Below are 27,832 nucleotides of genomic sequence, written 5' to 3'. Positions count from 1 at the left end.
ATGTGGGATAACAGGGCGGGCCTAGGGGCGGGGCGGAGGAGCATCGCAGGGCCTGTTAGTAACGACGCAGGGGCGAAGCTTAGGGGAGGGGCCGTATAGTGTGGGGCGGGTCTTAGGAGGTGACGAGAGTGACGGGGCGGGGCTTGAGGGGTTTCAGGGGCGGGGCATAGTGCCGGGGCGGGGCTGAGAGCGCCTGATGTGGGAAATGGGATAGGGTGGGGAAGTTGGGGTGAGCGGGTGGCGGAGCCTAGTGGGTGCGTGGGACCGTAGCGCCAGGCGGAGCCTAATGACGAAGTGACTGGCGGCCTGCAGGGCCTCCATCGGGCGGGATCCCTTGCCAGGGCGATGTGGGGGCGTGGCGTGGGCGTCGGGGCGGGATCCGAGAGCCGGAAGCGAACGGAACTCGGGGTCCTGCAATCGGCTGGCCATGGACGAAGCTGACCGACAGCTCCTGCGGCGATGTCGGGTCCGCCTGGTGAGCGAGCTGCAGGTCGCTGAGCTCTGGGACGCTCTGCTGAGTAGGGAACTCTTTTCGCGGGACATGATCGAGGACATCCAGGTGCGCCACGCCCCCTCACATCGCAAGGTTTTGCCGCGGCGCAAGTGGGGACTGGGAGGCTGAGCTTTTGCCCTCCTCTCCCTGCCTTGCACCGAGCATAATCCACGCCCTGGGAAACCATACATGGGAACTCCATTTTCAGAACCTTCCAGAATTCAGGCACCTTAACCCTCCAGATTCTTATAGCGTCCGGAAGAATGCGTAGAAAAGCCCCAAGCATCTCTTTTCCGGAGTGTTTGCTAAAGCGTCTGTAACCTGCACCATGTTGGTACTTGTGTTTCTGTCGAGAAAGTAGGCGTGTATTTTTCCTCCTCAAGAGTCCTAGGCACCCATCTTAGCCTTGCACTGGCTCATTGTGCCAGTCACTTACCCTCTTTGAGCCTCAGTTCCCTGGGCTGTGAAATGGAGCAATCGTCCTTCTGTCCTAGGCGAGTGAGATAAGAGATGTGAAGCACTTCCGTGCCAGACACAGCACAGGACGCAGCATGCCCTGTCCTTTTTAGTCGGACATTTATGTATCAGGTGCATACTTTATAAAGGATCTTAGGGGAAAGGAGGCTTTATTGTAGGTAATATAGAAGAATAAAATCAATCATTTGATCTTTAATAAAAATAAACTTGCAGAGGCAGGCAGATCTCTGAGTTCAGACCAGCCTGGTCTACAGAGGGAAGTTTCAGGACAGCCAGGGCTACACAGAGAAACCCTGTCTCAAAAAAAAATGCACTGTAGCATTCCAGTTGATTCTCACCACAGGTCTGAAAAGGGAATATTTCTTCCTGAGAGACTGTGAGTGGCAGGCCCTTGGGGACTGCCTAGAAGGCTGTGTCCAGCATCTGTATTATCATCCAGGAACCTGGTCTGGTCCAGTGAAGGGCAAATAGAAGAAAGTGGTCCAGAGACATGTGATTAACTACTGATTAATAATAAAATCAGTCAGTTGTGGGACACCCCTTTAGTCCAAACACAGGGGAGGCAGAGGCAGGCAGATCTCTGTGAGTTTGAGGCCAGCCTGGTCTAAATAAAAACAACAAAAAATAAAAATAGAATCAGTCTTAGGAACAACAATTGATCAAGGGAAGCAGTTTGAAGGGAGAGTCCTAGCCTTGAAGGCACATTACGAGGGACCATGTGCTGAACTTCCCAGGGAGGTACTAGCAGCTTTTTGTCTTACTCCCTTCTCCAGCTAAGTGTGGTCAGAGCAGAATCCTGGCCCAGTGTTAGCTGTGGAGGACTGAAAGACAAGGCTGGCTCTAGTGGTGACACACACCTTTAGTCCCACACTCAGGAGGTAGAGGCAGGAGGATCAAGGCCATCCTTGGCTACATAATGGAGTTAGAGGCCAGCCTGGCTACATGAGATCCAGTCTTCAGAAGCCAAAAGCAAGGACTGGAGAGTGGCCTCAGTGGTTAAGATCATTTTTGCAGAGGACATAGGTTCAGTTTTCAGCACCCATATGTCAGCTTACTGCAGCCTGTGACTGCAGCTCCAGGGGATCTGACACACTCTTCTGGTCTCAGGAGGGTCAGAATGTCAAGGTCGTCCTTGGCTGTATAGGAAGTTGAAAGCCAGTCTTGGCTACTTAAGAACTTTTCTCTCCCCCAAACCAAACTGAAAGCTCCATACCCCCATACAAAACAAACAGCCTCTTTCCTTCAAAAAGGAGAGGCTGGAAATCTTGATTTCTATATTCAGTTCCCTCTTTTACTTAAATGTTAGCAACAAATTTAGAAAACTTGGGGGCTGGAGAGATGGCTCAGCAGTTAAAAGCACCAGCTGCTCTTCCAGAGGACCCAGGTTCAATTCCCAGCACCCACATGGCAGCCCTAAAGTGTCTGTAACTCCAGTTCCAGGGGACTTGACATCCTCACACAGACACACATGCAGGCAAAACTCCAATGCACATGAAATAAAATAAATAATTTTAAAAACTTAGAAACTTCTAAGTACCTGTGCAAAACCCTGGCCACCATTTTGCTCCTTTTCTTAGGGCTAATTAGCACTTAGCATAGTGCTGGATACACAGTAGGCATCTTAGCACAGAGCTGGAACACAGTAGGCATCTTAGCACAGAGCTGGAACACAGTAGGCGTCTTAGCACAGAGCTGGACACACAGTAGGCGTCTTAGCACAGAGCTGGGCACACAGTAGGCGTCTTAGCACAGAGCTGGGCACACAGTAGGCATCTTAGCACAGTGATGGACACACAGTAGGCGTCTTAGCGCAGTGCTGGGCACACAGTAGGCGTCTTAGCACAGTGCTGGGCACACAGTAGGCGTCTTAGCGCAGTGCTGGGCACACAGTAGGTGTCTTAGCGCAGTGCTGGGCACACAGTAGGCGTCTTTGAAGCACTGTAATATACAGACAAGCAAAGGCTGCAGAGGAACCTGCATTCAGTACACTGCTGGGTTGGTCTCTGCCCAGCTGCCCCAGGCTTATGCTAGAGGAAACGTGGGAGATAGGGTGAGAACCAATGAGCATCCCTGGATAATAAGTGTCTGGTTTTTCTGTCCAAACAGAGGGCAGGCTCTGGGTCACGGCGGGATCAGGCCAGGCAACTGGTCACAGATCTTGAGACCCGAGGGAGGCAGGCCCTTCCTCTCTTCATCTCCTGCTTAGAGGACACAGGCCAAGACACCTTGGCTTCATTCTTGCGACGTGGTCGGCAGGCAGCAGAGCAGCGTCCACAGACTGTTAACCCCCTGGGCCACCTGGTGCCCGTGGCCCTGGGACCAATGGGAATCATACCAAAGGAGCAGAAAGCAGTGACGTCGGACCCATCGCAGCCTGCCCTGGGAAACCTCGCCCCAGTAGTGCTGGGGCCGGAAGAGGTCCGGCCTGCTCAGCTCAGGCCAGAGGTTCTGAGACCAGAGACACCCAGGCCAGTGGACATCAGTTCTGGCAGCAGCCATGATGTCTGTGAGTATTGAGAGAATGGTTGCTGGGTAAGTGCAGTGAGGTTATTGGGGTGTGACTCTGGGTACAAATTGGTGGGTCGAGACTCTGAATTAATTCTAGTATTTGTCTTAGTGAATGCTCATAGGAAATGAGTGGAATATTCCCATCAGTCTATAGGAGCTGTCAAGTTGGCAGCCCATCTGAAAAGCAAGAATGTGTTTTCGATGTTCCTGGTTTCTGTGCGAGTTTCTGGAAGGATCTGTTGCTCAGGGTTTGCCTTTGGGTTCTGGTGGATGACTGAAAGTACCAGGCCTGACAGGAGGTGTGAGGAAGCTGTTTGTTAGGACTCTGCCCTGGACACATTCATATTGCAAGATGTATAAACTCCTACCTCCCTGCAGCCCTTCAAGGCAGATGCCCTTAGATCAGCCCTGTAAGTAAGGAAACAGTGTCCCAGGAAGGTGAAATCCTTTGCCAGAGAGGACAACAGCCTGCTGTGAAATGCTTACACCTGACCCGGGAGGTGGGCACACAGGTTGCCACCCCCACACCATCACGGGACATTTTAGTATCCTAGGAGACCTTGTCTCTTCAGTCAGTACCTACTCCTGCAACTGAGGTAATTGCTGTTGTGGTTTCCTCACACCTGTCACTTTTGCTTGTCTTTGTACATCAGTGAAAATGAAATCATATCTTAGGAGCTCCGCTGAGTCTTCATCTTTTACTCATCGTATTTGCATTCCATTCATGGTGTTGTGCAGACCTCAGTTCTCTCCTTTTCAATGCTAGGGGGCAGTAGTTCCTATTGTGAATTACCTGAAGTTATTTAGTCTGTGTACATGTGCGCACACACATGTGTGCATTGGTGCCGTTTGTACAGGAATGCATGTGTCCATATGTCAGAAGACAGCTTTGGGTGTCATTTTTCAGAAGACATCCGACTTGCTTTACTTCTATTTAAAAATATTTGTTTTATGTGTGAGTGTGTGTATGTACATGCGTGTGTGTGTGTGTGTGTGTGTTTTGCCTGCATGTATGTGCACTACATGCATGCCTGGTGCCCACAGAGGCCATAGGATCCCACATCCCTTGGAACTGGAGTTAGGGATGAAGGTGAACTGCTGTGTTTACTGGGACCCGAACCTGGTTCCTCTACAGGAGCAGCCATTGCTCTTCTCAGCTGAACCGTCTCTCTATCCCTCACCCCCACCTCCCTTCCTGCTCTCTGCCATGGAGTTCATAGGAATGGAGTCATGTGTACTTCAGTGACTGGCTTGTTTGTTTTTTACATAGCCTCATGTTCTCTCCGGGTTACCCAGGGCATTGTGTATGTCATTGGTTGGCTTCTCTTTAGGACGTCCCCCTGAGTGGCCAAATCACATTTTAAGACTTTTGAGAAAGACTTTTGTTAATGTTCTTGGACAGCTCTTTTCCAGGGTGGAAGTGTGTTTAATGTTGTTTACCAACAACATTTAGACACTTCTCCATGCTGGCCGTGTTGCTTGACTTTCCTAGTGGGAACTGTCAAACAACTCCTTGGCCTTTGCCAACTGAACCCCAACACCCACATCTCTTCTTTCCTCTGTCTTTGTAGGTGCAGCAGAGAAGATCAAGGGTCGTGCAGATATGGTGAGTCCTCATGTGATTAGAGTTTGTCTTTTCCTGTGGCTGAGCTAGGAGCTGAGGAACCCCGCCTGGCTGGGGAAATCTGGTTACAGTCACCACTCTCCATGCCTCCTGACCCCGGCTTGTCCCACCTATCCTGCTCATCTGTCCCTGTAAAATGAGAGTTCAAACCTAAAGAAAGGTTACATCCTCTAGGGTATTCACTGTAGGACAAGCCACTCATGTTGCTCTTCCAATCTAAATACTCTATGGCTCCCATGTATTTCTCCATGTTGGGGATAAGACCACTTAACTTGCAGAGCCCTGTGCTGGGAAGACGAATATTCCCATAGAGTGATCAGACCCATGGACAGGCCATGGAAGAGGAAGTTCAGAGTCATAGCCTGCGGTGCAAGGTGTTTCAGGAGATCAGAGGGTGGGCCCTGGATTGAGATTGATGTAACAGAACCTACCATTTACCCCTCAGTTTAGCCTAGGGTAGTGCCACAAAGTTGCATGGTGTTTAAAGTCCTTTTGAGGTGAATGTGTCTGGGTTGGTTGGGTTCTTTTTGTTGCTGTTGTTGTTATTTTTAAGGAATTACTATGTTATGTGTGTGGGTGTCCCACCTACATGTATGTCTCTGTCTCACATGTGTGCAGTGTGCACAGAAGCTAGAAGAGGGAGTCAAATCCCCTGGAACTGGTGTTACAGACAGCTGTGAGCTATCATGTAGCACTGGGAATCGAACCCAGTCCTCTACAAGAGCACCCAGTGCTCTTAACTGGTCAGCTATCACTTCAGCCCCCCCTATTTTTATATTTTTGAGACAAGGGTTTATTATTTATCCCAAGGTGTTCTAGAACTCAATATAAAGAGCCAAGTTCATGTTGAACTCATGGCGATCTTCCTCCTCAACTTTCTTTTTTTTTTAAATTTATTTATTAATTATGTATACAGCACTCTGCCTCCATGTACACCTGCAGGCCAGAAGAGGGCACCAGATCTCATTACAGATGGTTGTGAGCCGCCATGTGGGCGCTGGGAATTGAACTCAGGACCTCTTGAAGAGCAGCCAGTGCTCTCAACCTCTGAGCCATCTCTGCAACTTTCTTGGTGTTTGGATTACATATTTTTTGTGTTGTTTTTGTTTTGGGGGGTGTTGCTTTGTTCATTTAAGACAAAGTGTCTCTCTGTAGAACAGGCTTGCCTTGAACACAGAGATCCTCCTGTCTTTGCTTCCTAAGTGCTGGGTTTAAAGGTATTTGCCATCAAACCTGGTTATCATTACAAGTGGTAGCTATGTAGCTGGGTCACAGTTTTCCATCCCTGATTTCTAAGATGGCATTCAGTTTTCTCTGATATGCAGGCACACACTTGTTACTTATCCAGCTGACCCTGGGGCATCAGACCTCATGTCCTGTACTGGTCTCCAGACCATGTAAGTGAGATCTAGGGGTCATGCACCCCCCATGATATTGCAAACCTGTCATTGGGCAGGCATACATCCTGGATGCAGACCCCTGTGGCTACTGCCTCATCATCAACAATGTGAACTTCTGCCCTTCCTCGGGGCTCAGCACACGCGCTGGCTCCAACGTGGACTGCGAGAAGCTTCAGCTCCGCTTCTGCTGGCTGCACTTCAGGGTGGAGGTGAAGAATGACCTGACTGCCAAGGTACGCTCACTGTCCCCTAGGGGATTCCCCAGACAAGCCTCGCTGTCCATGGGTAGTGGGAAGTGACATGGGCAACTTAGCATCAGACTTAGAGAACGGGAGTCTGAGGCCTGGCTTTCTCAGTGCCTACTCTTGACCTCTTATGCCTCAGTTTCCCTATTTAGAAGTGAGAGTAACTGTTCTCATAGAGTTATCATAGGGATTAAAGTGTCTGGTGACCAAGCATAGCATCTTCTTCTCCAAATGGAGCCAGGATGTAGACTGTGTCCATCACACTTCGGCCTTGGGAGCAGAGTGCTGTGTCTTGGCCTCTGACTGGACCCTACAGGTCAGACCTCCGGGTGCCCCTGCCTTACCTGCTGCCTTCCCTTGTAGAAAATGGTTGCGGCTTTGGTGGAGATGGCAGGACGGGACCACCGTGCCCTGGACTGCTTTGTGGTGGTCATCCTCTCTCATGGCTGCCAGGTAGGGAGCCCCTCCTCTTCATCCTTGAGAGGCCCTGCAGGAGCCCTGTCCCTTCTGTGCCCATGGAGAGAAAGAAGTGAGGCCCCGTCTCCCTCCTGCTGTCTTCAGGGCTCTGTGGGCCTCCGAGGGGTTTCCTTCATGGGTGGGAGGTGTCTGGAGAATCCATATTCAATAATGGGAGGAACAATTAAGACCTGTCCACCAAGCTTTCTTCCCCGGTTCAGAAACCAAATGTAGCAATCTCACTTCTGCTATGCTCTATGTTGTATAGTCCGGGCCCTTTACTGTTGGGTGGGGTGCAGGACATTGGGATCTGTCTGGCGCTTGGCCACCAGTACACTAGTTCATTGTGGTTAAGCCCTTACTCCTGTCCTGGTCCCAGGTCCTTCATCTTTTAAGTTGAAGGGCTAGAGACCAGTGAGATGGTCGAGCAGATAGTGCTTGCTGCCAAAGCTGGCAACCCAGATCCCACATGGAGAAAGGAGAGAGCTGACTCCTGCAACTTGTTCTCTGACCCCCACATGCGTGTGGGCACCCATACACACAACAACAATGACAGCAAAAGATATGCTGCTCTGCATTTAGCTGCTTCAGAGTGACTGGAGGACGAGAAACCTGACTGTGGAGGTCTAGGTGAGGCCTGGGAGTCAGCATTTTATGCGAGTCTTTGGGGGGTGCGGACACTGGTGGTATGGGGACACTTGGTGTACGCACCGCCAGTCTACTCTCTCAGGCTCCTAGGCTCCCATAGGTGAGTCTAGGCCCCTTGGTCTAGACTTTGTCTCTGTCACTCGGTGTCCCTGTCCACGGCCTTCTGATTATTTTCCTACCCACACAAGGTCTTGGGCCAGGCTCTGTTTTTCTACCTAGAGTCTTGTCTTTGTAACAAGGTGCCTTGTCCTGTAGGCCAGCCACCTGCAGTTCCCAGGTGCCGTCTATGGCACAGATGGATGCTCCGTGTCCATCGAGAAAATTGTGAACATCTTCAACGGGGCTGGCTGTCCTAGCCTGGGAGGGAAGCCGAAGTTGTTCTTCATTCAGGCCTGTGGTGGCGGTAAGTGGCACTCAGCCTCCTGTGAGCACAGATATGGAGCCCAGCCTGCTCCCTTCCCCACCCGCCCCCACTGTGTCTGGGGTTTCTCCTCACGCAGTCACTGGTGTACAGCAGGACTTCCACCTCAGCCTGCCATCATCTCAAGAGTGTGGTGTAGTGACATCACAGCCCATGTGGCCCTGATGACTTCAGGCCCAGAGTTTCAGTAAAAACTAAGTGGGGCCAGGGAGATAGCCCTGTCTGTAAAATGCCTGCCGTGAAAATGAGGAGTCTGAGCCCCAGCACCCATAGAAAGGCCAGGCACAGCAGTGCCTTCCTGTGAGCTTATTGCGGATAGGTGGGGAGGGGAGGGCTCTTGGGCTTGCTGGCCAGGTAGTCCAGCAAGAGACCTGTGTCTAAAAACCAGGTGATTGACGAAGACACTCAGTATTGTCCTCTGGTGCCTGCGTGCATGCATGTGCACACACATACACACACACACACACACACACACATTCACACACACAAACACACATTCACACACACAAACACATACACATTCATACACAGACATTCACACACGCAGACATTCACACACACAAACACACACACATTCACACACAGACATTCACACACATTCACACACAGACATTCACACACACATTCACATACACACACATTCACACACACATATTCATACACACACAGACATGCACACACATTCACACACACATTCACACACAGACATTCACACACACAGACTTTCACACACATTCATACACACACACACACATTCACACATACACACACTTTTTTTTTTGGTTTTTCAAGACAGGGTTCCTCTGTGGCTTTGGAGGCGAGGCTGTCCTGGAACTAGCTCTTGTAGATCAGGCTGGCCACATACACTCTTGAGAACAAAGCAAACGAATACTGGTGTGTTATTCTAGATAATGACACCAAGGAACTCTGACCATTCTGTCCCAGGGAATCCCTTCTGTCCGGGGAACCCCTTCCTACACTCCCCCACTCTACCCCAGGGCCCAGGTTCACCTCATGGCCCTTTTTCTGCCAATGCTCGTTCATGAGAATATTGACAACTTGAGGAAGAAGCTGTGCTATGCTCTTGGGCCTTGGCAATGCCCTCTTTTCACCCTTTTCCTGATCTAAGATGGTCTGCAATCACGCTCCAACTCTGACCACTGAAACACACAGAGGGAACTAGGAACAGTTGAGTGGGATGCCAGCTCCGGGACAGCGACAGTTCTCCTGTCTTTGCTTCTCCCAATCTCACCCATTTTCAGTAGCAAGTAAGATTTTAGTCCCACATGTATGAATGGTCTAACTCTTCATACTTCTTTTTTCCTTCGAGACAGGGTTTCTTTCTGTAGCCCTGGCTGTCCTGGAACTCACTCTAGAGACCAGGCTGACCTGAAACTTAGATATCCACCTGTCTCTGCCTCCCCAGTGCTGGGATTAAAGATGTGTGCTGCCACTGCCCAGTGGCTTCTTTGTTGTTTTTGAGTCTTACATATGTGAGTATTTTATATGTATGCATGTCTGTGCACCACAAGTGGGCAGAAGTCTGTGGAGGCCAGAGAAGGACATGAGATCCCCTGGAACTGAAGTTAGAGATGGTTGTGAGCTGCAATATGAACCAACCCTGGGCCGTCCAAAAGCCATCTCTTCAGCCCCTAACTTTTCCTTTTACCCTGTTTACAATTGATTGTTATTGCCTCTAGGAAGTTTGCTTAGACACCCACTTCCTTGACAAGGCTAATCCCAGCACTTGAGAGGCAGAGTCAGGAAGGTCTCTGTGAGTTCCAGGCCAGGTCAGTCTACATAGTGAGTTCCAGGGCAGCCAGAGCTACATAGAGAGACCAGGTTAGCCTGGGCTACATAAGATACTGTGTATCCTCCCTTTGTCTAGCTTTGTCCCCATCAGGAAGTATGACCTGCTGTTGAATGCTGTTGCCACTTGGTGGTGCCATGTCATCTAAGAAGGGAAACATAGTAACTTCCTTCCCTGTCCTCTGCCTGGCTGGGTGTCCTGTTCACACACATGCAAATGAGACCCAGGATTTTACCATTCTAATTTAAAAGGCAACTTGTCACCTACCCTTTGTTAGGAGGTAGCATAGAACCAGGCTGGAAAAAGCTCCCCCAGAGTCAGTAACTTGTGTGGTGTTGTCAGTGTGACACAGTTGGTGTATAGTGTGACACTCTTGGCCAGAGGCCAGCTGTGACTCAGTCAGGTTGAGCTGTCAGTTTTGGGGTGACACCTCTTTTGGATTTTAGAGCTTAGGAGGAGAAGGCAGAAAGTGCACACGGTTGGCCACAGCAGCTGCTGGCTTCCACGCTGAGGGGACTTTCTGCCTCCTGCTGTATGCTCTGTGGGGGTCATTCCCTGCATGTGTACACTGTAACCTGTAGACTGAGGATGACACATGAATAGAGATGCATCTGCTGTCCCCTCTTTGACTTGTTTTTTCCTCTTTCCCTACTTCCCGACAGTGGTCATTTGGGTGATGGCAGCCTTTCTGTCTCCATAGACGGCCGTGGGCTGCACCTGTATTATTTCCTTAGGAAATTGTGAGTTTAGGAGGTGAACACACTGACACAGATTTGGTTACCTGTGACTTGGTTTCCTTTATTTAAGGTGTTTTCTTGTTCCAAAGTTGTAGTTAAAGGTTTTTAATATGGCATATGTATAAATCTGGCACACACACACACACATGCATACACACATAAAATTTAGTGTATATGTTCACATTTATGCATGTTTGTGGAGTTAGGAGGAAACTTGGAGTCAGTATTTTCCTTCCACCATTTGGGTCCATTTTGCAGCAAGTACCTACATCTACTGAGCCATTTTGTTGTAACCTATTTGGTATAGTTTCGATTTCATCTTTGGGATGCCATACAATGACTAGGGTAGTTCAAAAATACAAATGATTGGGCCAGTTAGTACAGACTTTTAATCTCAGCTATTTTAGAGGTCAAAGCAGGGTGATCAAAATTCATGGCCAGGGCCTGAAGAGAAGTATCTGTGGTTAAAAGTACTATTATTGCATAGGACCCAATTCAGTGACTCAGTGGTTAAGAGTGAATACTGTTGCACAGGACCCTGTTCAGTGAATCAGTGGTTAAGAGTATATACTGTTGCAGAGGAACCAGTTCAATGAATCAGTGGTTAAGAGTGCATACTGGGTTTTTTGTTTTTGTTTTTCTGAGACAGGGTTTCTCTGTGTTGCTTTGGAGGCTTTCCTGGAACTTGCTCTGTAGACCAGGCTAACCTCAAACTCACAGAGATCCACCTGTCTTGGCCTCCCAAGTGCTGTGATTAAAGGTGTGCGCCACCAATGCCTGGCAAGAGTGCATACTGTTGCACAGGATCCAGTTCAATAAATCAGTGGTTAAGAGTGTGCGTAGTATTGCAGAGGACCCAGTATTGTGAGATAATGCTCCTGTTCACCGTAAAGATTTGTTACTTGTATTGGCTTAATAAAATGCTAATTGGCCAGTAGCCAGGCAGGAAGTATAGGCATGGTTACCATACTAGGAGAATTCTAGGAAGAGGAAGGGAGAGAGACGCAGTTGTCAGCCAGACACAGGGGAAGCAAGATGAGAATACCTTACTGAGAAAAGGTACCAAGCCATGAGCCTAAACATAGAGAAGAATTATGGTTTCATTTAAGCTATAAGAGCCGGGCGTTGCCTTTAATCCCAGCACTCGGGAGGCAGAGGCAGGCAGATCTCTGTGAGTTCGAGGCTGGCCTGGTCTAGAGAGAGAGTTCCAGGACAGCCTCCAAAACAATACAGAGAAACCCTGTCTCAAAAAAACAAACAACAAAAAAATTTAAGCTGTAAGGGTTTGTTAGTAATATGCCTGAGCAATAGACCAAGCAGTTTATAATTAATATAAGCTTTTGTGTGTTTATTTGGGACTGAAAGGCTGCAGAACCAGGTGGGACATAAACTTCTGTCTCCGTGTGGCACCCAACGTGGACTGATGATGGGGGATGTCCTTCTGTATGCTGTGAACATATGTTTCTCTTATTGGTTGATGAATAAAACTGTTTTGGCCAATGGACAGGCGGGATTTAGCCAGGCAGTAAATCCAGACAGGGTTAGAGAAAGTCAGTAGACAGAGTCAGGGAGATGCCATGTAGCTGCCGAGGAAGCATCACCAGTAAGCCAAGACCACGTGGAGATACACAGATGAATAGAAATGGGTTAATAATTTAGAGAGAGGTAGCTAATAAAAAGCCTGAGCCATTGGCCAGGTCTCTGTGTGTTTATTTGGGGCTAAACAGCTGTGGGGCCAAGTGGAACAGAAACTTCTGTTTATAGCCCAGTTTGATGAATCAGTGGTTAGGATGCACGCTGTTACACAGAACCCAGATCAGCTCCTAGCAACCACATTGGGCCGCTTCCTGTACCCACAGCTCCATGGGATCCAACACCCTCTTTTGGCCACTGTGGGCAACTGCACTCATACACATACCTCAGCCCCACACACAATTAAAAATAAATACTCTGCCAGGCGAGGTGGTTTATGCCTCTAATCCCAGCACTGGGGACACAGAGGCAGGTGGATTTCTGTGAGTCCAAGGCCAGCCTGGTCTGCATAGTAAGTTTCCAGATAGCCAGGTCTGCATAGTGAGACCCTGTTTGAAAACAACACAGGTGTGCTTCAGTCCTTCCAATGTTGGCAGAGCTCACAAGTGAAGCCTTCGGGTCCAGGCCTTACTGGAGAAGCACCTTGTGCTATAGTGCTTCTACAACGTAGTGACATTGGGTGTCTATTTTTCCTTCCTGCAGAGCAGAAAGACCATGGCTTTGAGGTGGCCTGCACTTCCTCTCAAGGCAGAGCCTTAGACAGTGACTCTGAGCCAGATGCTGTCCCATACCAGGAAGGCCCAAGGACCTTTGACCAGCTGGATGCCGTGTCAAGTTTGCCCACCCCTAGTGACATCCTTGTATCCTATTCCACCTTCCCAGGTGAGCTTATCTGTGTTCCCACCCTTAGCCCTTGAGGTAGCTATGTCCTGAGGTCGTGTTTCTGCTGGGCACAGCCTGTGGGGTCCTTGACCTCTCCTAAGCCCCTTCTCAGGGTGAAGCAGTCAGGGCTTCAGACTGGCATGCAGATTAAGAACAGTAGTCCTGGTTTGGGGTTCACTTGCAGAGTGGACAAGGGAGGGGTTGGCACTTCCCTCAGCACTGTGTTGGGCACCTGGTGGTAAGGCAGGGATAAGGTGTGTCCTCCAGTCCTCTTGAGACCCCTGACTTCCCAGAACCGTCACTTCCGTACTGAGAAGATGGGATCCCCAGACAGTCAGGTGGTGTTGAGGTTGAAGAGTAGCAGGGAGCCACGGGGACAGGGTCGCCTTTGTCAACTGTCCATGAGCCACAGTCCGGATCTGTCTGTAGCCCGATCTGTGGCAGAGTTCATCTTGTCCTCCTGCAGGTTTTGTCTCCTGGAGAAACAAGGAGAGTGGATCCTGGTACATAGAGACCTTGGATGGTATCCTGGAGCAGTGGGCTCGCTCTGAAGACCTGCTGTCCCTCCTTCTCAGGGTGAGTACTCCTTCCTGAGGGCTGGAGAGGCCTGGAAAGCAGGGCAGCTGGCTCCAGTCAGCTGTAAATGCTGATGGGCCCTGGCTGAGAGTCAGGGAGCACTTTGTCTCTCAAATGAGGAGTGTCACCATGGTGATGACGTTTGTCCTGTTTGCAAAGTGCCGCCTTCCCCTGACTCCTTAGAGACAGATGAGCAGGCAGACATCTGGCTCCCAGATGACAGAGTCATCTGAAGTGCCAGGTGGGGTGGCTCAGTGGCAAGAGCATGGTACCCTGAAACCTGGCCATGTGCCGCTCGCGTAACTCTGTGGCACCTCCCCACATGCCCTCATTTAGATAGCTCCAGGTAGCCCAGGCTGGCCTAGAACTTGCCATGTAATGAACAATGAACTTGCACTTCTGGTCCTCCTGCTTCTACTTCTTGAGTGCTGGGATTACAGGTGTTAACCAGCACACCCAATTCATGCAGTGCTGGGGGTGACACCCAGGTGCCATGTACACTAGGTAAGTAACTTCCCAGCTGAGCTACATCCCCAGCCCCGTGCTATGACTCTTGATCTTCAAGCATTGTGATTCTGTCTAGATTGTCCCCTTCCTGGAGACCTCGATGAGAATGAACAGGGGAGGGGCGTGGCAGTGCCTTGCTCCACAGCCAACTCAGGGCACTTGGTTGTACCCATAAGGTGTACCAAGCTATTTCTTTTGGCCACCAACCAGCTGCCAGATCACGGAGACTCCTTGTTAGTTATGAAAGCTTGACCTAGCTTAGGATGGCTTTTGTCTAGCTCTTTCCCTTAAGTGGACCTGCTTCTCTATATGCACTTCTTGTCCCTGGGGTTCTCCTTCCTTTCCTTCTGTGCTCTTCCACTGCTCTCCTGTGCGGCTGGAAGATGCCTGCCTGGCTTCTTGCCTCCAGCTCTTTCTCCCTCTTTGTCTCCTCCAGTTTTTGCTCCTCCCCCCATTTGTTCCCTGCCCACCAGGCCTGCCTAGCCCTCTCCTCCCTAGCTATTGGCTGTTCAGCCTTTTATTAGACCAATCAGGTGCCTTAGACAGGCAAGGTGAAACGCATCTTTCCATAATTAAAAACACACATCCTTAAGTCATTAAACAAATGCAACATAAACAAAAGTAACAACTTTACACAGTTCAAGTAACATTCTGCAGCATAAACAAATGTAACACATCTTTACCCAGTGAAAATATTACCCCACAACAACTAGGACCCTGTGGGTTTCCTCTGCTCTACCCAGGTGCACCCATGGGTCTATAGGAGTCACTTCTGGTCCTGCGTGGGACCCTACAGGACAGACGACAGAGCGGTGCACGTGGTCTCTGGGTCTCCCCTTTCCCGTCCCCTTCCTTACCCCTAGTGTTTCTGTCTGATTGGAATTGTGAGTTTTTATATTAGAGAAGTTGAATTTTCCATTCTTTTACACTAGCTGAGGTGTTTGTTCTATAACCCACCCCAGGAGACTGTAGGTAGGGTCACCTTCAGACGGCCCCTTCAGTGGTCAGCCCCTTCAGTTGTGGCCTCAGACAAGGACACTGAACTCATAGATTGCCCCTGTGGTTCTGTTTTGCAGGTCGCCAATGCTGTTTCTGAGAAAGGGATTTATAAACAGATTCCTGGCTGTTTTAACTTCCTCCGGAAAAAGCTGTTTTTTAAAACTTAATGAGACTGGGGCTGCTCATTGCCTGAATGTTCCCCTAAACCTTCATGGCCTGGAGGTGACTGAGGCCGGACTGTCCTGCAAAGCCAGGGTTTTGGAACTGTGGCAGGCCTCTCCCTTCCCTCCTTTGGAAGACAAGCTCCTAACAGCTTCCAGGTCCCTTGAAGATCAAGAGTCAGAGAAGTCAAGGGAGAGGGACAGAGTGCTGTCATTGTCACCCTGTCTCTTCAGCTGTGGTTAAGGACTGTGGCCTGTGACCCCAAGGTCCTCTCTAGTGCAGGGCTCCTCTGCCTCTGCACTGCTGATGTGGGGTTGTATACTCCTGTCATGGGACTGTCCTGTGTATCGTAGGGTGTTTTGAGCCATCTCTGCTGGCTGCCACGAGCACCCTTCCTGAGTTCTACCAACCAGAAATGTCTTCAGACATTGTCACATGTGCCCTTGGGGACATAACACCCCCACTGGAGGAGCACTGTCCACAGGGGTCTGTGGCTCAGAGTGTCCAGCATCTCCTTCCCAGACCCACAGTCCAGCTGGCCCAGTGTGAACACTTGGATCTGTGAGTCTGGTCCAAGTTTCTTCCTTTAGCACATAATTTGTTCTTAAAAAAAAAAAAAACAAAAGAATCTTAGGCCAAAGGACTTTCCTTTGCCTGTGTCATCCCCATTCCTGTTCCCTGTTCTTCCCTACAAAGGAGACAGTTTTGGTTTTTTTTTCTGAGCATTTCTCCAAGTCTTCTAAGATATCTGCCTGAGCCCAGGTGGTAACTTACGGGCAGGAGCCAGGAGTCCCCATGGATCTCATCTCTTGTCTGAAGGATCATGGATACCCTACTGGAGACACCTGGACAGAGCTCGGCTATCCTGAGTCCCCACCTCTGTCTCCCAGTGTCTTCCTTGCTAAGTGAGCCTGTCCCCTGACGGCAGTGACCCTGCAATTGTGCAGTTCTGGACTTCCCTGGGGAAGGTGCTGTCACTGGTGTCTTTACAGCTGTCCTGACTTTTACTTAGTTGTTGTTGCCTTTTTTTGTTTGTTTTCTGGTTTCAGTGGTCTTTGCCCTGAGATCATCCACTTGGGTTCAGATGGTAGGGGTCCCAAACCTTGTTTGATTTTGAGCTGGGTTCTGACTTTGTAGCCCAGGTTGGCCTCCAAATCTCCATCCTGAGACTTCCTGAGTTCTGGGATTACAATGTGCACCACCATACCAGGCCCCTCACAGGCTTAGGGTACAGCCCTCCTCAGCGCCCTGAGGTTAGGATGTCTGGTTTATAATAAGACAGATTCATACCATGATGTGATTCAAACAATCACTTTATTACTGCTTTCCTTGTGTGGCATTTGCATGGTGGCAGTCCCAGAGCCATCTTTGCTTAGTTCTTTTCAATCACCTATAGGACACAGAAGGAGGTGAGGGTAGCCTTGGTTGAGCATTGAGTTCAGTGACTCTCAGGGAAAAAGGGTGTGATCATGGCTTCCCCTCCCTCTAAAGAGGGGTCTTAACCTGTGGTCCTGCTGGGGCTGCAGAACAGGAGGCCTTGAATCTCAAGTGAGCACATGACAAATGAGCCGATGGTGTGACTTTGGGTGTAGTTTGAACTCAAAGCTGCCTGCGTCTGCTTCCAGATTGCTGAGATGAAAGGTCTGCACCACCACACTGGGCTAATTAGTTTCTTCCATTACTCTTTGAGGCACTAACTAGTGTATGGGTTGAGAGGCTGTCACTTGTGTTCCAAGACCAATCAGCAGGATCAGATACTTTTTTAGCTGTTGTTGGTGCTGGGATGGAACTCATACTGTGCACCTGCTCTAATTTTTTTTTTGAGATGAAGGTTTTTCACCTCATAGCCCAGGATGACCTGAAAGTTGCTGTGTAGTCAGGGATGACCTTAGATTCCTGACCCTCTCACCTCCACCTGTGCTGGGATTCCCTGTACATTCTAACATAGGCTCCATAACCCAGTAGAACATCTGTCTGGTTTCTATAGCACAGGCTCTCAGAGCAGAGTACAGGATCCTTGTCCCAGATTGCTTGCTGTAGCAGTGCAGGCATTGAAAACTGAACACAGATGAAACATCCCTGGTGATGCTTGTGTGTGGATACCTCACAGCAGTTCAGAATGTCAGGTGACAGCTGAGTGAGTGTACAAGTACAACGTGTTTGTGGCTTTGGTTAAAAGACAATGTACACACTTAGCTATGGGGTGTTAATTTATAATCACCTCACCTCAGTCTGTTGTTGGGGGAGAGAGGTTGGTTTTTTTGGGGGGGGTGGTTGGTCTCTTTGGAAGGTTTCTTTATGTAACAGCCCTGGTTGTCCTGGAACTTGCTTTATAGACCAGGCTGGACTTGAACTTACAGAGATCCTCCTCCTGCCTCTGCCTCTCAAGTGCTGGCATTAAAGGCTTTTGCCACCATTGCAGGCCAAGTGTTTTGATTATAGGTTGTGCATGACCATGCTTGACTACATTATGCTGGTTTTGTCTCATATAGCCCAGGCTAGCCATAAAACAATCCTCCTGCCTCTGCCTTCCAAGTACTGGGCATCACAAACCTGCATCACCATGTCTGGCAATACAGGTTTTCTTGCTTTGTTTTGTATTTTTGTCTTGTATGCACACAAAACCCAGAAGAGCACATAGCATGTAAATCCCAGGGATTCCCTCAGTAGAATGGAAACAAAGGTTAAATCAGGGGATCATCACCAATTACCTAATACACTCCTATATTCTTTTTATAAACAGTATTTTAAATGATGAGATGCATTCCCTTCTGAACAGGACAATAAAGCTGTGATTGCTGGCATTTTTCAATGGACATTTACTGAAATGATGAAATGCCTTGGGCTTCCTCCTCTCATCCGTGCCTTCTGTTAGCAGCTTGCTAGCCTTGGCTCACCACCTACGCCTATCTAGACAGGTGCTCCAGTCACCCTCAGAGTTGCAGCTGTTTGAGACTCCAGGCTGCGTGCGCACAACACAGTGTGCTCTCTGCAGCTTCAGGGACAGCCTTCTCCTGGGACAGCTGGCTGCTCAGCTCCCTCCACCTGCTGCCCCCACCCCCCAGCAGCATTCTGCACGGACTGCTCTCCTGAGAATGCAAGGGCTCTGCCCAGGGGCCCAGCAGATTTCTTTTCCCTATTTGGTCTTCCTGACTCTGCCCCCACCCCCAGCCATCTGCGCTCTGTGTGTGCCTGTGTCTGTGGCTGGGAACAGCAGGTGTTGCTGGGACAACAAGTCATGCTTTGGGTCCCAAAGGTGCTGCCGGCTCAGCTGCATAGGGACTAATGCAGCAGCTGGGACCACAGAGGAAGATCCTGGGATTTGCTGCAGAGAAAGCCCAGGGGAACCCTTCCGCACAGTCATCGGGGATCCTTTGAAATGATCTAAACTGGGTAGATGTCCCTCTGCCAAAATTTAGACATGGTCCCTCCCCAGTTCATGATCCAAACAAAAATGGAAAAAAATCCCCTTGATTTTTTTGTTTTACTCTAACTTAAAGAAGCATTTATTTGTGCGTGTGTGTGAGTGAATGTGAGTGCGTGTGAGTGTGAGAATGAGTGTGTGTGTGTGTGTGAGTGTGTATGTGTACAACAGCACAAATGTGGAAGTTGGAGTCTGTTCCCTACTATGCGGGTCCCGGGCATTGAACTCAGCTCATCAATCAGCCCTGGCACCCAGCGCCTTTACCTCACTGTTCCATTTCTGTGCTCTAAGAATCCTTCCTGAAAATGGGCCGAGTGTACTCTGAACCAGCACACAGACAAACGCCTGAGAAGCTGACAAGTATGAATGGGAAACTGACGCAGCCTCAGGCTGGCTTTGACAGCACCCTCGCCCTCCAGCACATGCTCATAGCTGCTAGTTCATATTTGGTTTTCTAATAATCTAATTCAATTAGGGTTCCATGCAAATAAGCTGGCGATAATGACGGCGTCCCTTCTTTATGGACTCTGTCACAAGTGCCACCATCCTTGCTGTTGCTGCTGGGGAGTCTGGTTAGTTCAAGTCCCATTTTACAGAAAACCCAGGTGGTGGCTCCACAGGAGTGGAGTGGAATACACCCTGTGGGCAGATCCCCTCCCTTTCCAGCATCCCTCTCCAGCTCATGTTCCCTCCATCCTTCGATTATAGCGGTTTCTTGCTGTCAGGCTCCCCTCCATCTGCTGTCTGTATCCTCAGCTGCTCAGGCTGGCCAGCTTGTCAGGGATCCTCCAGTCCCTGCCTCCCCAGCACTGGGATTACAAGCATCGGCCACCATGCTTGCCTTTTTCCATGTGTTCTGGGGATTGAACTTGGGTCCTTGTACTTGAAAGGCATGCACTTTACTGTCTACATCCCCCCTGTTGTTCTTTTTAATAATTGTGGTCATTATGGTGAAAAGGAAATGGACTTCCAGGAGGGGACTCTCTGGGGATACACAGGCACAGGAAGAGAAACTCTGCCCCATTTGCCTGGGAGTGGTCCAACCTAGAACTGAATAGTCCCTTGTCCTGCGGCAGATGGGGGACAGTTGGTCATCTTGTGGGAAGTGTGGCAACTAATTGCTAATAACTAAGGTTGCAGAGGTTTAAAACCATTGGATGTGGGCTGTGTAAATATATTTGATCCCTGACTGCACTGGAGGGTGGGGGCTGAACTATACACCCATAAGAAGCAACGAGATACACTCGCTGGTCCCAGGAACCCCTGCTGGCCTCATGGCAGACTGGGCTTGGGGCTAGTGGACCTTACCGAGTTGATCCAGTTGTTGAAGTTGGAGACCCTGGTGAAGACAGATGGCTTGCGGGGGTAGTTGCAGCCCAGACTCGAGCCAAAGCTCACGATGCCATGCACCTGCCACTTGCCATTAGATGCCTGGCAATTCAGTGGTCCACCGGAATCCCCCTGAGGAAGCCAGAGTTGGGGTTGAGGTGAGGAAGAGGAAGCCCAGTGGGGCCTGGTTCTTAGTATACTCAACATTGCCAATGTGGTCATTCTACCCTGAGGACAGCCGCATGGTCACATGGTGTGGTCCCTTTCCTACAGGAGGTGGCTTGTCTTTATTTTGGGTTGGCCTCATGTGGCTCTCTTGCCTCAGCCTCATAAATGCTGGCATTACAGCTGTGGATGATCATTCCAGCTCTGCTCACATCTTCCCCCCAAACAGGGTCTTTCCATGTAGCCCTGGCTGAGCTAAAACATGCAACAGTTCCCCTGCCTCGTCCCCCCTAGAGTTGGGATGACGGGTCTTTGCCCCAGTTGGAGGTAAGCACTTTCTGTGCCTCTTAGCTCTTCAAGCCAGCTTGAGTTTCTCAGGTTCCTTGGAGAAGACACCTGAGTGTTCACAGTCTCAGACTTGCCTGTAGGAGACCATGGAGTGAGGGGTCAATGAAGTCAAGAAACTCTATGTGTGTGTGTGTGTGTGTGTGTGTGTGTGTGTGTGTGTGTGTGTGTGTGTGTGAGACCCTTCCCTCGATGCCCTCCAAAGAATCTGCCTGTAGCAAGTCCTTTGGTTGTGAAACTGTCTTTAAGAAGATTCTATTACATCTTCACAAGGGTCCAAGTTGGGCCATTGCAGTGGGATGACAGTAATGAGAGACTGGATGGGATCAAAAAAAAAAAACTAAAGACTTCCTAGCAGTTAGGCCAAGAGGATACTGCAGGGTGATAGAGCTTAGAGCATCTTTCCTGGGGACCTTGAGAGCAAAGGTCAGGTTCTGAAGTGGTCCAGAACTGCCTCCACGGCTCCCATCTAGGAAGGAGGGAGCAGACAATCCTAGGACACCCCCAACACTCCACCCCACCCCGTCACCACTGCAGCGTCCCGGCCATGTTTGGTTGTAGACGGGCACACTTGGTTGTGTATACTCACATTGCAGCTGGAGGTCACACCGTCACCACCGGCGCACACCATGCTTGTCTTCACTGTGCTTCCCCACCAGGTGGACTTGGAGCAGGTGGCATAGTCCACAACCAGCAGGCGGCCCTGCTGCAGGACATCAGGAGTGGCCCCGTTGGCTGAATGAGATCAGAGAGAAGGCACGGATGGACAAAGGGGCTCCCGGTAAAAGGGAAGCGGTGGGACTGTCTGTCAAGTGCTTGTCATGAAGCCTGGAGACCCGAGTTCGGATCCCCAGTGCTAACGTAAAGAGCCAAGTGAGGCTGTGGGGGTGGAGACTGAGGAGGGAGGATCCCTGGAGCTTGGCAGTGGTACATACAATACAGGCGTGGGGCGGGGTGAGCATGGGAGTGGTGGGGTGTGGTGGGTAAGCATCACTCCTGAGATTTCTGCCCACCCCTTCCTGTCTGGTCCATGTCACTTCGTCCCACTCACAAGGTTGCAGAGGAAGCAGACATGCTAGTGTGCACCGTGTCCTCAATGGTTAGTATGCTGGCTATTGGCGATTGGTCCGGGGGTGATCACCTGACTCAAGCTAAAGCTAATGAGCTCCTTCCTCTGAGATTTCGGCATGGACCTAAAGAGATGAAAGCCACAGAGCTGTGGACTATGGGTGCCATTTCCTTTTATGTGGAGAAGGATGAAGCAGGAAAGACTATGAAGGAGTCCCCCCCCTTGTTCTAGAATGTTCCTCACACCTAGCCATGTGTGTACACTTGGTTAGGATTCCTCTTTTGCTGGGCTAGATCTACATGTTCATCTTTACTATGACAGGGAGCTTACCTGAGTCTTCTAGCTGAGGAAAAATATTCTGTGGTAAAGGTAATTTTCCTCATGGGCCCAGAGACACTGGCAACATCACCCGCATAGCCGGTCAGGATAAAGTTCATTTTCATACCCCCCCCATGCACAAATGTAGAGGCTGCAGTTCTCCTCAGCCTTCTTTATAATTTGATCCTTCAATACAGTTCCGCATGTCGTCATGAGCCCCGACCATAAAATTATTATTGTTCTGCTTCATAACTGTGATTCAGCTACTGTTATGAACCTAAAGTAAATATCTGCTATGCAAGATGTCTGCTACTCTACCCCCCAAAGGGAGGTCTGACCACATGGTGAGAACAGCTGTTTTAGTGTCATCCCTGGTTTTGTCACCCAGTTAGGCTTGGCTGGATGGCTATAGAACCCCAGGGATCTGCCTGGTTCTGCTTTCCCAGAGCTGGGTTAAGTATGCACAGTCACACCTGGCTTCTTTACAGGGGTTCTGAGGATGGAACTCATGCTTGCAGGCCAAGCACTTCATCTGCTGGGCTATCCCCTAGCCCTCATCATCACCCTTCAATTGCAGTTTAGCAGACTCTTCAAACAGACCAGTCCTCATAGCAATATTACTCCTGTTTGACAGATGGGACATGGGAGCCATGGGATTCAAGGATCTCCCCGACACTGCTCCAATTAGCACACATTGGTTAATACTTTCCAGGGTCCAAAGCGTTCCACAGGAACCTTTGACCCTCATCACACCTTCCCCTTTCAAAGGAGGAACTAGGCATTAAGTATTTTCCAAAGCGCCCATTGAGGAACTAGACATTAAGTATTTTCCAAAGCGCCCATTGCCAGCAGTGTGTGTATATCCAAGAAGCCTGAGCTGCCTCCCTGCCTGTCCTTCTCAGTTTCCTTGCTTGGTAGACTGGCCTCATTCCTCTCTGCAGAGAAGAAAATGGCTGCCACTAATGTCTGGGAGTGAGACTTCTCCATTCCCAATTCCTATTGGCTTGGCTTGAGTCAGGTGCCCTTTCCTGAACCAATCACCGGTGATCACAACACTAACTAATCAGAGTTGACCCTGGACAGTAAGATGATCTGATGAGGGCTCTGGGGACTTCACAGAGCTCCAGAAGCCCGAGGTCACAGTGTACACGTTATTCTGAGCTCTGGTCCTGGTACACGCGAAATACACAGTGTATACCTCTCACCTCATCTTAGTGACAACAACTCACGCACCTGGCTGCTGTGCACTATAGTTGTTGGTCATAAGTGCTTCTCCAGACTGTCTTCTCTCACCTTCTCTGTGCCTTGTTAACTCTATATAGCTGCTAGCCCATCCTCCCCCTGCTGTTCTCTGCCCCATTTTACAGATGAGGAAGCCACCAGAGAGACTCAGGAATGTGCCTGAATCACATAGCTAACAGTGGGAGAGCTGAGATTTGAACCAGGTGTACTTACCGGTCTCTGCTAGCCTGCCCCTCCAAGGCAGCCAAGCATCTAGGGACAGAGGTGACACCACCCCACTTCCCTGCCAGGCCGTGGGGTTCCCTGATTGCTGTCACTTACTCTGCAGCCGTCCCCAGCCTGTGACATAGCAGGGGTAGTTATTGGCAAGAATGGTGCCAGCAGGTGGAAGGCAAGCTGTCTGGATCTTGCTGGTCAGGGCCACTGGGCTGGCCAGTTTGACCAGGGCAATATCATACCTGGACCAGGAGAAAGGCAGATCACCAAGGGTGTTGACAGTTCCTGCCTGCCCAGTTCCAACCGTTGTCATTTTCCCATGTCCAGTCCCAGGCTGACCCCACAGGCAGGGTAGCAGAATCTCCCACAGCCTGTGCTTCTCCCTCCTATGGTAAGTCCGCCATTCCCACATTGGCCCAGTGTCTGTGGGGGTTGGTTCCATCTCTAGGAGTTGAGAGCTCCTTCCCTTCCATACAGCAGAGGCAGGAGGGGGGTGGGTTGAAGCCTCCCTGTGCGTCTGCCAGCTCCACCCCTGAGAGCACCAGACAGGACGGAACGTACCCATTGGCGACATTATTTGAGTTCCATTTCTCATGGACCACAAGCTTGGTGACCTGGACAGCCACTGAACCGGCTTCTGAGGTGGAGAGGCTGTGTCGGCCCAGCACCACACGGTATGTCTTGCTAGAGCTGTGAGGGGCAGGGTGACAGGTCAGTGACCTCCTTTTTCCAGCCTCTGTGAGTCAGGATCCCCGATGCAGAGTGCATGAAGGAAACAGTTCCCTGTCCAGCCCAACACTGCTATTCTCAAGAAGGGAGGTGCTCGGCTTCTCCTTCCTCTACTTCCTCCCGGAACAAGGCACTCAGTGCGTGCCCTGTGTGGAAAGATTCAACAACCCTGATCATAGATGGACTTATGTCTGTGCCACGGCTGGGCAAGTTGGGGTCCTCCAGGCTTCTTTACAGTAGGTGAATCAGGCCACTTGGCGGTCCTTGCTCTAGGCTGAGTGTCACCCGGTGCTAGGGTGAACAGCTGGGTGAGCAGGGAAAGGTGGGCAGTTACCTGATGCAATGGGCGGCTGTCAGAACCCAGTTGTTGGCCACCAAGGTGCCGCCACATGTGTGGAACCATGACGACGACGTGGTACGGTACTGCAGGGAGACCTGGGGGTGGGAGAAGCACAGGTGCGTGGGGGGGAGGACAGTGGAGGAGGGCAGGGAAGGCAGGGCACCTGCCTCAGGTCCCACACTTAAAGCGATATCCCCAGACCCCAGCCATTGACATAAAAGCATTTTCCTCCTCAGCAGACGGGGTCTATTGGTACACAGCCAAGGATGACCTAAAGCCATTGATACTCCTGCCTTCACCTCCTGAGTGCTTGGGCGACAGACCTGTATCACCAAACCTAGATACTATAAAAGCGTTTTAATGCTGTATAGAATAAAAATTAACAGCATGTACTTTGTCTAGTGCCTGTGGAGACCAGAACTGGAGTTCTAGATTGTTGTGAGATGCCCCGTGTGTGGTGGGAACCGAATTCTTGTTCTCTGAAAGAACAGCAAGTCTCCTCACTGCTGAGCCTCCTGTCCAGCTCCCCAGGAAAGCTACTTTAGAACATACTTGCCTCTGACATTTAAAAAAAATGTGGACTAAACTGGGCTTCTAACTTTAGATCATCAGGCATTGCAAATGTGTCTCAGAGTAGCAGGCCTCTGGCAGCTCCTTTTTGAAGGCTCCTGGAGATGTGACCTTTCTCTCACCCCCAACTGGCCAATGCTGCAGGAATGTATTGCACTGGTCAAGTTCCCAGGCTGCCCTCCTGTGTTTCCTCCAATCCTCATCTTTGCCTGAATAATGGACTCACCAGCGTGGTTGACTCACCTGCCAGGGCCAGCTGTTGGGAGTGGCCTCTTCACCCCCGACTACCCTGCTCACATGGTTCTGGGCCTCATAAGTGGGGAACCCGCAGCTGAGAGCTGTAAAAAGAGAGTTGTGGGTCAGTCGGGAATTATATTTGTGGACATACCCAAACCCAACAGGAAACTCTTGCTTTGGAAAGATCTAATAGGTCCGTGAGTCTATTTTTCATTCCACTTCCTAGCTTGTCTTTGCTTTTGTCAGGTAACTGAATCTGGCCTTAAATTTATGATCCTCCTGTCTCAGCCTCCCAAGGGCTGGGATTATAGGAGCTGTCACCATGCCAGGCTCTAAGCTTCCTATAACTGAGTACTGGATAGGGGACGTCTGCTCAAAGAAAGGGCAAGAATGTCTGGTCCCAGTTTCACCAGACAGAGGTTACCTCCAGCCACCAAGGCAGATAGCAGCAGAGTCTTGATCATGGTGTATCCGTGGATGTCTGTAGGTCTGGCCCTGGCTAAGCTTGGTTTTTTATAAGTGGTCTTATCAGCCAGAGTAACGGAAGGAGTGTGCAAGGTGGAGATTTTCTCAAAGCCCAGTGGAATAAAGGCTGGAGTCCAAATATTTTTTTCCATTTCCTTCCACCTGTCATAGTGGAAGTACACTAAGAAACACACCAAATATAGCTACCAAAGCCTGGCTTCTCTGACTATGCCAGCACACACCTGGAATCCCAGTAGTGGGGAGGTGGAGGCAGGTTGATGGAGTTGAGATCATCCGTTGCTACATAGAGTACTTGAAGCCAGCCTGGGCTACACAAGTCTGTTTCTCCAATCCATCTCCCCATGAACAACAACCAAAACAACAGAAATGGAGGTTCTATTTGCTTCCAAGAGACTGCTGTATGTTAGGGAGAATAATACTGCCTGTTCTTGGGGTTGCATTTTCAGAAGAAAATATGAAAGCAGCCTATGGAGCACACAGCATTCCTGGCCAACAGCTCTCCAGTGGGTGGGTTTAGCCATAGGGGACACTTGATGATATCTACAGATGTTTCTGGGTGTCATGGCTTGGGTTCAGATACTAGACTCAAGGTAGACACAGGGCAATGAAGGACTTGTCACACTCTAATTACCAAGTATGTTGAGGTTGAGAATGCCCGATACCAGGCTGTGGCCTTGGGTGAGCTGTCTCCAGGCCCATTGCTGACTCTTGGAGGGGCAGGATGAGACATGTACACCCAGTGTCCTACACAGCATCCTGGGGGGGGCATTTAAAACACAGAGGAGAACATGCTTGCTTAGGAGAAGGGCCAGATGTGGACTGAATGGATCCAGTGCTGATTAAAAGAGAATGTGGCAGAGGAAGGCTTGGTTGGAATGGGTGGGACGCGTGTTCATTCATTAATCATTTAGCATGTATGGTGTATGTGCATGCACGTGTGTTCTGCCCATGCATGCATGTTGCAGAGGCGGGTGCAGGACTTTGGGTGACCTCTTCTATTGCTCTCCCTGTAATACTTGTTTTGTTTTGTTTGAGACAGGGCCCTCCTATTTAATCTCCGATGGTCTGAAAGTCACTGTTATAGACTAGGTTGGATTTGAACTCCCAGAGACCCATCTGCCTCTGCTTTCTGAGTGCCCGAATGAAAGGTGTGTGACATCATACCAAGACCCTTATTTTTTTTAAAAAGGATTCTCTCACAGAACTTGAAGTTCCTCATTTAGGCTAGGCTGGCTAGCCAGCAGCGTAGCACCTGATGGCCTCTATCCTCCAATGCTGGGGTGGCTGTGACCAACTTTTCACATGGATGCTATGCTGGGGATTTGAACTCAAGTCCTCTTGCTTGCACAGCAAGTACTCTTCCCCACTAAGCCATCCATCTCTCCATCCCCTAATTATGTTCATTGTTCTGTTTTGGTAGATGTTTGAGACAGAATCTCACTCTGAGACTGAGGCTCTCATATACAGGTCTAGCTCATAGCAATCCTTCTGCCTCAGCCTCCTGTGTGCTGGGCTAACAGGCATATGTGTGCCGCCATGGCTGACATTCGGATGCATTTTATTATCAGCTCCCAAGATAATGTGGTTTGAATTTCTTCCATCTTCTGAATGGGTTTAAGACAAGCCTGTCTTAGGAAGGCTGCAAACAGACAGGCAAGGTACCTGTAGGTGCCTTCATATTTCTTAGTAAGTCAAAGCCTAGGAAACCTGTCTCATTATTTCAGATGAGGCGACTGAGGTTCAGAAAGGTAAAGTGGCTGGCCTCAAAACACACAGCATCAGAGTGTCCAAAGGAAGCTTTGAAGCCCCCATGATCTGGTTCCAAGGCTATATCTAGAACTTCACTCTACCCCCTGCTGGTGAGGGATGAAATAGCAACGATGA

General features: G+C 49.9%; 2 protein-coding genes across 2 annotated transcripts; one reads left to right on the top strand and one right to left on the bottom strand.

The window, feature by feature from the left end:
* Positions 1-296: 296 nt before the first annotated feature.
* On the top strand, positions 297-18,282 carry Casp9 (caspase 9). The gene is made up of 9 exons (XM_005139261.4): positions 297-559; positions 3,077-3,476; positions 5,050-5,084; positions 6,559-6,735; positions 7,111-7,200; positions 8,107-8,254; positions 13,055-13,234; positions 13,701-13,810; positions 15,394-18,282. The coding sequence occupies exons 1-9, from the start codon at positions 428-430 to the stop codon at positions 15,481-15,483; spliced, it is 1,362 nt and encodes a 453-aa protein (XP_005139318.2). The 5' UTR covers positions 297-427; the 3' UTR covers positions 15,484-18,282.
* LOC101832564 (chymotrypsin-like elastase family member 2A) lies at positions 16,774-25,946 on the bottom strand. The gene is made up of 8 exons (XM_005081128.4): positions 25,887-25,946; positions 25,469-25,563; positions 24,650-24,750; positions 24,148-24,276; positions 23,692-23,828; positions 21,331-21,476; positions 20,211-20,363; positions 16,774-16,868 (listed from the first exon to the last, which is right to left on the bottom strand). The coding sequence occupies exons 1-8, from the start codon at positions 25,924-25,926 to the stop codon at positions 16,851-16,853; spliced, it is 819 nt and encodes a 272-aa protein (XP_005081185.2). The 5' UTR covers positions 25,927-25,946; the 3' UTR covers positions 16,774-16,850.
* Positions 25,947-27,832: the final 1,886 nt, after the last annotated feature.

The sequence above is a fragment of the Mesocricetus auratus genome, unplaced genomic scaffold (genome assembly GCF_017639785.1).
Source record: "Mesocricetus auratus isolate SY011 unplaced genomic scaffold, BCM_Maur_2.0 Super-Scaffold_100014, whole genome shotgun sequence".
In the NCBI taxonomy this organism is placed as follows: domain Eukaryota; kingdom Metazoa; phylum Chordata; class Mammalia; order Rodentia; family Cricetidae; genus Mesocricetus; species Mesocricetus auratus.
The sequence above is the reverse complement of the archived record's forward strand: the minus strand, read 5'-3'. Positions and strand labels throughout refer to the sequence as shown.